At 44.8% G+C, this 11,185-nt stretch overlaps 1 protein-coding gene across 1 annotated transcript in view; it reads left to right on the top strand.

Annotated features, from left to right (window-relative positions):
- The window catches only part of rims2b (regulating synaptic membrane exocytosis 2b), a 50,989-nt gene that overhangs the window by 18,229 nt on the left and 21,575 nt on the right, over window positions 1-11,185 (top strand). Inside the window, exons 12-17 of the mRNA XM_059349544.1 lie at window positions 33-121; window positions 2,471-2,601; window positions 3,225-3,396; window positions 5,164-5,323; window positions 10,004-10,066; window positions 10,868-11,003. Of these exons, the coding sequence (XP_059205527.1) occupies window positions 33-121; window positions 2,471-2,601; window positions 3,225-3,396; window positions 5,164-5,323; window positions 10,004-10,066; window positions 10,868-11,003 (751 nt within the window). The remainder of the gene's footprint in view (window positions 1-32; window positions 122-2,470; window positions 2,602-3,224; window positions 3,397-5,163; window positions 5,324-10,003; window positions 10,067-10,867; window positions 11,004-11,185) is intronic.

Here is an 11,185-nt window from a genome sequence, read left to right as displayed (position 1 = left end):
GTTCTCTTGACGTTCTCTTACGTTCTGTTCAGGTTCCAGTTCCTTCGACTCTCAGAAGGTCGGTCCGTCCATCTCCGTCACGTCTCCCATGAGCCCCAGCGTTCTCTCCGGCCAGGTGTCTGTAAGTTTACCCAGCATGCACTGCACCACCACACGGCACACCTCACAGCCAATCAGCTCTCAGCTAACAGCTGTTTCCATGGTGATGTGTTTCAGACGAACAGGCGACCTCTGGTTCCCAGAATCCAGGTAACCGTAGAGTCAGACAGTAGAGGTAGTCAGACAGTATAGGTAGTCTGACATTAGAGGTAGTGAGACAGTAGAGGTAGTCAGACAGTAGAGGTAGTCAGACATTAGAGGTAGTGAGACAGTAGAGGTAGTCAGACAGTATAGGTAGTCTGACAGTAGAGGTAGTGAGACAGTAGAGATAGTCTGACAGTAGAGGTAGTCAGACATTAGAGGTAGTGAGACAGTAGAGGTAGTGAGACAGTAGAGGTAGTCAGATAGTAGAGGTAGTGAGACAGTAGAGGTAGTCAGACAGTAGAGGTAGTCAGACAGTAGAGGTAGTCAGACAGTAGCGGTAGTCAGACAGTAGAGGTAGTCAGACAGTAGAGGTAGTCAGACAGTAGCGGTAGTCAGACAGTAGAGGTAGTCTGACAGTAGCTGTAGTCAGACAGTAGAGGTAGTCAGACAGTAGAGGTAGTCAGACAGTAGAGGTAGTCAGACAGTAGAGGTAGTCAGACAGTAGAGGTAGTCTGACAGTAGAAGTAGTGAGACAGTAGAGGTAGTCAGATAGTAGAGGTAGTCAGACAGTAGAGGTAGTGAGACAGTAGAGGTAGTCAGACAGTAGAGGTAGCCAGACAGTAGAGGTAGTCAGACAGTAGAGGTAGCCAGACAGTAGAGGTAGTGAGACAGTAGAGGTAGTCAGACAGTAGAGGTAGTCAGACAGTAGAGGTAGTCTGACAGTAGAGGTAGTCTGACAGTAGAGGCAGTGAGACAGTAGAGGTAGTCAGACAGTAGAGGTAGTGAGACAGTAGAGGGAGTCAGACAGTAGAGGTAGTCAGACAGTAGAGGTAGTGAGACAGTAGAGGTAGTCAGACAGTAGAGGTAGTGAGACAGTAGAGGTAGTGAGACAGTAGAGGTAGTGAGACAGTAGAGGTAGTCAGACAGTAGAGGTAGTGAGACAGTAGAGGTAGTCAGACAGTAGAGGTAGTCAGACAGTAGAGGTAGTGAGACAGTAGAGGTAGTCAGACAGTAGAGGTAGTGAGACAGTAGAGGTAGTGAGACAGTAGAGGTAGTGAGACAGTAGAGGTAGGCAGACAGTAGAGGTAGTCTGACAGTAGAGGTAGTGAGACAGTAGAGGTAGTCAGACAGTAGAGGTAGTGAGACAGTAGAGGTAGGCAGACAGTAGAGGTAGTCTGACAGTAGAGGTAGTGAGACAGTAGAGGTAGTCAGACAGTAGAGGTAGTCAGACAGTAGAGGTAGTCTGACAGTAGAGGTAGTGAGACAGTAGAGGTAGTCAGACAGTAGAGGTAGTGAGACAGTAGAGGTAGTCAGACAGTAGAGGTAGTGAGACAGTAGAGGGAGTCAGACAGTAGAGGTAGTCAGACAGTAGAGGCAGTGAGACAGTAGAGGTAGTCAGACAGTAGAGGTAGTGAGACAGTAGAGGTAGTGAGACAGTAGAGGTAGTCAGACAGTAGAGGTAGTGAGACAGTAGAGGTAGTCAGACAGTAGAGGTAGTGAGACAGTAGAGGGAGTCAGACAGTAGAGGTAGTCAGACAGTAGAGGCAGTGAGACAGTAGAGGTAGTCAGACAGTAGAGGTAGTGAGACAGTAGAGGTAGTCAGACAGAAGAGGTAGTGAGACAGTAGAGGGAGTCAGACAGTAGAGGTAGTCAGACAGTAGAGGCAGTGAGACAGTAGAGGTAGTCAGACAGTAGAGGTAGTCAGACAGTAGAGGTAGTCAGACAGTAGAGGTAGTGAGACAGTAGAGGTAGTCAGACAGTAGAGGTAGTGAGACAGTAGAGGTAGTCAGACAGTAGAGGTAGTCAGACAGTAGAGGTAGTGAGACAGTAGAGGTAGTCAGACAGTAGAGGTAGTGAGACAGTAGAGGTAGTGAGACAGTAGAGGTAGTCAGACAGTAGAGGTAGTCAGACAGTAGAGGTAGTCAGACAGTAGAGGTAGTGAGACAGTAGAGGTAGTCAGACAGTAGAGGTAGTGAGACAGTAGAGGTAGTGAGACAGTAGAGGTAGTCTGACAGTAGCTTAGAGCTCCATCGGTTCCTTCTGGACCATGTTGAACTTGTTCATGCTGTGTTCAGGGACTGTTGGACAGACGAGTCTTAGGGTTCCTGTCATGTGTTTTGTGGATTCTGTCCCTTCTGATTGGGCAGCGGGTTGCCAGGTCGGATGGCGGGTTGCCAGGTCTGATGGTGGGTTGCCAGGTTGGATGACGGTTGATGGTGTTTTTCAGGTGAAGCTGTGGTACGATAAAGTCGGTCACCAGCTGATCGTCACGGTTCTCGGAGCCAAAGAACTTCCTGTCCGAGACGACGGGCGACCCAGGAACCCCTACGTCAAGATCTACTTCCTGCCGGACAGAAGGTAAAAGAACGGCCAGGCGGAACGTTCTCTAAACACAACGTTCCTCATTTATCAAACCAGCGTTTATTTGGTCTGGCGACAGGGTTCACGTTTCTTTTCTGGTAATTTTGACTTTTTTACTGTAATTTTGACTAATAGAGTAATTCTATTATTTTTGTCAAATTTCCGCTTTTTTCTGGTAATTTTGACTTTTTCTGGTACTTAAAAAAAAAATCTGGTAATTCTATTATTTTTGGTAATTGCAATTTTTTTCTGTAATTTTGACTCATTTTCTGGTCATTTACTTGTAATTTAGATTTTTTTCCTGGTAATTTTGACTTTTGGGGGTAATTCTATCATTTTTGTTAACTTTCCGCTTTTTCTCAGGTAATTTTGAAAAAAAAAATCTGGTAATTTTATTTTTTTCTGGTAATTTTGACTTTTTTCTGGTAATTTTGACTCTTTTGGAGATCAGATCCTCACGTCCAGACTGATTAACACCTTGTAGAAATCATCGTACGGCCTTTTCTCTCACTTTCTGTCGTACACTGGTTTGATAAATGAGGGCCAGCGTTCTCAGGGTTCTGCTGCAGAACCGTTAGAACCTGTGGTGGTCTGCTTCTGACCGTCTGCTCTCCTCGCAGCGATAAGAGTAAGCGCAGAACAAAGACGGTGAAGAAGTCGGTGGAACCGCGGTGGAACCAGACCTTCATGTACTCTCCGGTTCCCCGGCGGGAGTTCAGGGAGCGGATGCTGGAGCTGACGGTCTGGGACCAGGCCCGGGTCCGGGAGGAGGAGAGCCAGTTCCTGGGAGAGGTCAGACACTCACCGGTTCTCTAGAGAACAGTCCACACATGTTCCACATCATTACAGTGGGGCAGATAACCAGAAGGATTCTGCATTTTGTGACAAAAGCGTCAAATTTGGTATGCTTGTAGCCAAAGACAGAAAAAAATTAGATGTGGAGGCACGACAGATTTTCTATATGTGACGACTGTTTTTAGATTAAATTTCACATTAACAATAGATAATATGTGATAGGAGCATCACATTTGGTACAGTTATAGCCAAAGACATGGGGAAAAAAGACACAAAAAAGACACAACATGACTAAAAAAGACATAAAATGACCATCTTGATAATGGCCGCCATATTGAAACTCCGTTGTGCCTCCACATCTAATTTTGTTCTATACGTCTTTGTGTACCAGATTTGATGCTTTTATCATAAAATGCACAATCCTTCTATCATTTCTAGCTACGCTGCTCCACTTTGACAGTTTATTATGAGTTCATGCAGCAGTTTCAGATGTTAACAGTCAGTGAGGACCAGGTGGGACGCCTCAGGGCTCCGTGCTGGGACCACTGATGATCTTATTTTAATTAACGATCAGCGGGACGTCTGAAGTCAGATGATTCTGTCTCATTAGAATCACAGGAAACAACAAACTGCTGATTCTTTATTCCCCTAAACTTGTTTTCTTGATATTAAAGTGGTTTTCTGATTTAATTTATCAGATTATTGATGATTCCTGATAGAATGGACTTTTAAAAAACGTAAAAAGAAAATGCTGTCTGTCCCTCTGTTCCCCTGTCCCTGTCTGTCTGTCCCTGTCTCACCCCGTCCCTGTCTGTCTGTCCCTGTCTGTCTGTCTGTCCCTGTCTCACCTGTCCCACCTGTCTCACCTGTCTCACCCTGTCCCTGTCTGTCTGTCCCTGTCTCACCCCGTCCCTGTCTGTCTGTCCCTGTCTCACCTGTTCCACCTGTTCCACCTGTCTCACCTGTCTCACCCTGTCCCTGTCTCACCTGTCCCACCTGTCACACCTGTCTCACCTGTCCCACCTGTCTCCCTCCCTCCCTCCCTCCCTGTCTGTCTGTCTGTCCCTGTCTCACCCTGTCCCTGTCTCACCTGTCTCACCTGTCCCACCTGTCTCACCTGTCCCACCTGTCTCACCTGTCTCACCCTGTCCCTGTCTCACCTGTCCCACCTGTCTCACCTGTCTCACCCTGTCCCTCTCTCACCTGTCTCACCTGTCTCACCCCCTCCCTCCCTGTCTGTCTGTCCCTGTCTCACCCTGTCCCTGTCCCACCTGTCTCATCCTGTCTGTCCCTGTCCCACCTGTCTCACCCCTCCCTCCCTGTCTGTCTGTCCCTGTCCCACCTGTCTCACCTGTCTCACCCTGTCTGTCCCTGTCCCACCTGTCTCACCCCCTCCCTCCCTGTCTGTCGGTCCCTGTCTCACCCTGTCCCTGTCTCACCTGTCTCACCTGTCTCACCCTGTCTGTCCCTGTCCCACCTGTCTCACCCCCTCCCTCCCTGTCTGTCCCTGTCCCACCTGTCTCACCCCCTCCCTCCCTGTCTGTCGGTCTCGATCTCACCCTGTCCCTGTCTCACCTGTCTCACCTGTCTGTCCCTGTCCCACCTGTCTCAACCCCTCCCTCCCTGTCTGTCCCTGTCTCACCTGTCCCACCTGTCTCAACCCCTCCCTCCCTGTCTGTCCCTGTCTCACCTGTCCCACCTGTCCCACCTGTCCCACCTGTCCCATCTGTCTCACCCCCTCCCTGCCTGTCTGTCTGTCTCCAGGTGCTGATAGAGATGGACTCTGCTCTGCTGGACGATCAGCCTCACTGGTACAAACTTCAGCTTCACGACGTCTCGTCTCTTCCTCTGCCAAGCTCCTCCCCCTTCCTGCAGAGGAGGGGCCACCCGGGGGAGGAGGCCCCGCCCCCCCGCAGGCTGCACAGTGAGGACACACACTACACACACTATACTACACACTACACACACTACACACACTACACACACTATACTACACACTACACACACTATACTACACACTACACACACTATACTACACACTACACACACTACACACATTATACTACACACTACACACTAGGCCCCGCCCCCCCGCAGGCTGCACAGTGAGGACACACACTACACACACTACACACACTATACTACACACTGCACACTAGGCCCCGCCCCCCCCGCAGGCTGCACAGTGAGGACACACACTACACACACTACACACACTATACTACACACTACACACTAGGCCCCGCCCCCCCGCAGGCTGCACAGTGAGGACACACACTACACACACTACACACACTATACTACACACTACACACTAGGCCCCGCCCCCCCGCAGGATGCACAGTGAGGACACACACTATACTACACACTACACACTATACTACACACACTATACACACTACACTACACACACTATACACACTATGCTACACACTACACACTACACACACTATACTACACACACTACACACACTATACACACTATACTACACACACTACACACTAGGCCCCGCCCCCCCGCAGGCTGCACAGTGAGGACACACACTATACTACACACACTATACTACACACTAAACACTATACTACACACACTATACACACTATACTACACACACTATACTACACACACTGTACTACACACTAAACACTATACTACACACACTATACTACACACTAAGCACTATACTACACACACAATACACACTATACTACACACACTATACTACACACACTGTACTACACACTATACTACACACACTACACACTATACTACACACTACACACTAGGCCCCGCCCCCCCGCAGGATGCACAGTGAGGACACACACTATACTACACACTACACACTATACTACACACACTATACACACTATACTACACACACTATACACACTATACTACACACTACACACACTATACTACACACTATACACACTATACTACACACACTATACACACTATACTACACACTACACACTACACACACACTATACTACACACTACACACACTACACACTATACACACTACACACTACACACACTATACTACACACTACACACTATACTACACACTACACACTATACACACTACACACACTATACTACACACTACACACTACACACTATACTACACACTACACACACTACACACACTATACTACACACACTACACACACTATACTACACACTACACACACTACACACACTACACACACCATACTACACACTACACACACTACACACACTATACTACACACTACACACTAGGCCCCGCCCCCCCGCAGGCTGCACAGTGAGGACACACACTACACACACTACACACACTACACACACTATACTACACACTGCACACTAGGCCCCGCCCCCCCGCAGGCTGCACAGTGAGGACACACACTACACACACTATACTACACACTACACACACTACACACACTATACTACACACTACACACTAGGCCCCGCCCCCCCGCAGGCTGCACAGTGAGGACACACACTACACACACTATACTACACACTACACACTAGGCCCCGCCCCCCCCACAGGCTGCACAGTGAGGACACACACTATACTACACACACTATACTACACACTACACACTATACTACACACACTATACACACTATACTACACACACTATACTACACACACTACACACTATACTACACACTACACACTATACTACACACACTATACACACTATACTACACACACTATACACACTATGCTACACACTACACACTACACACTACACACACTATACTACACACACTACACACACTATACACACTATACTACACACACTACACACTAGGCCCCGCCCCCCCGCAGGCTGCACAGTGAGGACACACACTATACTACACACACTATACTACACACAAACACTATACTACACACACTATACACACTATACTACACACACTATACTACACACACTGTACTACACACTATACTACACACACTACACACACTATACTACACAGTACACACTACACACACACTATACTACACACTACACACACTACACACTATACACACTACACACTACACACACTATACTACACACTACACACTATACTACACACTACACACTATACACACTACACACACTATACTACACACTACACACTACACACTATACTACACACTACACACACTACACACTATACTACACACTACACACACTACACACTATACTACACACTACACACTACACACACTATACTACACACTACACACTATACTACACACTACACACTACACACACTATACTACACACTACACACTACACACACTATACTACACACTACACACTATACTACACACTACACACACTACACACTACACACACTATACTACACACACTATACACACTATACTACACACACTACACACACTATACTACACACTACACACTATACTACACACTACACACACTACACACACTACACACTACACACACTATACTACACACACTATACACACTATACAACACACACTATACACACTATACTACACACTACACACTACACACTACACACTATACTACACACTACACACACTATACTACAGACTACACACTACACACACTATACTACACACTACACACTATACTACCCACACTATACACACTATACTACACACTACACACTATACACTATACTACCCACACTATACACACTATACTACACACACTATACACACTATACTACACACACTACACACACTATACTACACACTACACACTACACACTATACTACACACTACACACACTACACACACTATACTACACACTATACTACACACTACACACACTACACACTATACTACACACTACACACTATACTACACACTACACACACTATACTACCCACTACACACACTATACTACACACTACACACTACACACTATACTACCCACTACACACACTATACTACACACTACACACTACACACTATACTACACACTACACACTACATGTGTTGTCATCAGTAGCAGCTCTGATCATTTCCTGTGTTCTATAAGGAGATGAAGTTAATATGTGGTAACCTTGGCAACAAACAGAGCAGAGAGAAACCGTGTGGATGTTCCTCAGCTGATCAGCTGATTGTCATCAGATCACAGCTACAGACAGATTATTTTATCATCAGTGTCTTCAGAACAATAAAAGAATAAATCTCCACTAAACGTCACTTTTCTCCTTGTATTCATAGATTTCTATGGGGTTTAGCTCATTTATACCCAGTTACATTAATTACTGACATCAAAGCTTTACATGTGAGTTTTCTGTCAGTGAAATACTGATAAAAATCCTTTGAATTAATCTTTTCTGTAAAAAAAAATTGGCCAAAATTGCAGTTTATCATAGAGAGAAACTGTAAAAACAGACATTAGCATCAGAGCCTGAACTTTCCTACGGTCCTTGAACGCATCATCGTTCGCACGATCGCACCACCGTTTTAAAAAGTTACTGTTACTCGTGTTAAATGTTGATATTAGTGTCAGAATCTCTTCATTTTCACAGAGCAGAGAGGAGAGGACAGGAGAGGCTGTTTACACAGAGCAGAGAGGAGAGGACAGGACAGGCTGTTTACACAGAGCAGAGAGGAGAGGACAGGAGAGGCTGTTTACACAGAGCTGAGAGGAGAGGACAGGAGAGGCTGTTTACACAGAGCAGAGGGGAGAGGACAGGAGAGGCTGTTTACACAGAGCAGAGGGGAGAGGACAGGAGAGGCTGTTTACACAGAGCAGAGGGGAGAGGACAGGAGAGGCTGTTTTTACTACATTCAGGACAAAGTGTTTATATATTCACACGGTTTGTTTTTGTTTATTTCTGTAGTTTAATGTCTGAGAACACACACACACACACACACACAGTCCTGTTGTTTGTTTGTTTGTTTGTTTGTTTGTTCATCTTCAGTTTATCATCTTGTTTTGTTTTTGTTTATTTCCTGTTTTTCTTCTGTTGTTGAATTTGTTTTGTTTTTCTCCCATGATGCTTTGCCAGACAAACAGTACTATAACTCAGGTAACAACAGCTGAGAGAGAGTGTGTGTGTGTGTGTGTGTGTGTGTGTGTGTGTGTGTGAGAGAGAGATTAGTCGACCTTCAGTGGAGGATTACAGACGAGCTGCTTACAGGCTTTAACCTCCTGTCTGTCTGTCTGTCTGTCTGTCTGTCTGTCTGTCTGTCTGTCTGTCTGTCTGTCTCTCTGCCTGTCTGTCTGTCTGTCTCTCTGCCTGTCTGTCTGTCTCTCTGCCTGTCTGTCTCTCTGTCTGTCTGTCTCTCTCTCTGCCTGTCTGTCTGTCTGTCTCTCTGCCTGTCTGTCTGTCTCTCTGCCTGTCTGTCTCTCTGTCTGTCTGTCTCTCTCTCTGCCTGTCTGTCTGTCTGTCTCTCTGCCTGTCTGTCTGTCTGTCTCTCTGTCTGTCTGTCTCTCTCTCTGCCTGTCTGTCTGTCTGTCTCTCTGCCTGTCTGTCTGTCTGTCTGTCTGTCTGTCTGTCTCTCTGTCTGTCTGTCTGCCTGTCTGTCTGCCTGTCTGTCTGTCTGTCTGTCTGTCTGCCTGTCTGTCTGTCTGTCTGCCTGTCTGTCTGCCTGTCTGTCTCTTCAGGGTCTCAGAGGATCAGTGACAGTGAGTTCTCAGACTGTGAAGACGGCATCGGGGTGATTTCAGGTGAACTCCATGTCCCAGAATGCACTGCAGCGCTGCAGAGACACTTTATACTGTTTATTATTAGAGCACAATGTTTACAAACACAATAAATAAACAACACAATGCGGAGAGATGAAGTAAACAATAGAACAAAAAAATACATCAGATAAAATACATTAAAATAGAATAAAATAAATAAAATGTAAAATATGCATGGAACAAATAAAATCATAAAATCAGTCTGTCTGTATTTTATATTACTTATTTCTAAAAAAAATTTGCAGAAGTAAATAAATACAGAAATACCTAAATATATTATAAATGTAAAATATGGAATTAAGATGTATTTATAATGTTTTGTATATTCATTTCTACATTTCCTCCTTTATTTATTCTGGGGAAAGAAGGAAATAAATAGATAAATAAATGCTCTATTTATTTATTATTATTATTATTATTATTATAAATAAATTCTTTATTTTCACATTTTATTTGGTAAATCTGTATTTATTTATTTATTTATTCATTATTTATTTATTTATCTCTACATTTTCATTTATTTATTTCCACATTTATTTCTCTATTTATAAATGTATTTATTTCTACAAAAGTTTCGCAGAAATAAATAAATTAATAAATACATGTGGAACTGAAAAATGTGTAAATAAACTATATACATGAATAATGCATGAATAAATAAATACAGAAATACCTAAATATATTATAAATGTAAGAGTATATAATTAAGATGTATTTATATTGTTTTGTATATTTATTTATTTGTTGATTTGTTGTATTAAAGTGTTTATTTCTTGTTGTCAGACTACAGACAGAATGGGCGGGACTTCCACAGCTCCACCCTCTCGGTGCCGGAGCAGGTGATCTCGTCCAATCACTGCTCTCGATCCGACGTGGTCAGGATGAGGTCACGGTCGCCGAGCCAACCGCCTCCTCACAGGTAACCGGCCGAGTCGTCGTTTATCCCCACCAGCTGACCTCTGACCTCTCTTAGCCCTTTTAATACCTAATAATCATGTTATTATTCCAGACAAAGGAGCATAAAAACATCAAACAAAGACGTGTGGAGAGTTCCTCATTCAAAGCGTATCGTTGTTCTGTTCTGGTTCCTGTTCTGGTTAG

The sequence above is a fragment of the Centropristis striata genome, chromosome 14, assembly GCF_030273125.1.
Source record: "Centropristis striata isolate RG_2023a ecotype Rhode Island chromosome 14, C.striata_1.0, whole genome shotgun sequence".
Taxonomy (NCBI): domain Eukaryota; kingdom Metazoa; phylum Chordata; class Actinopteri; order Perciformes; family Serranidae; genus Centropristis; species Centropristis striata.
Note: the sequence above shows the minus strand (reverse complement) of the source record. Positions and strands in the feature narration are given on the sequence as shown.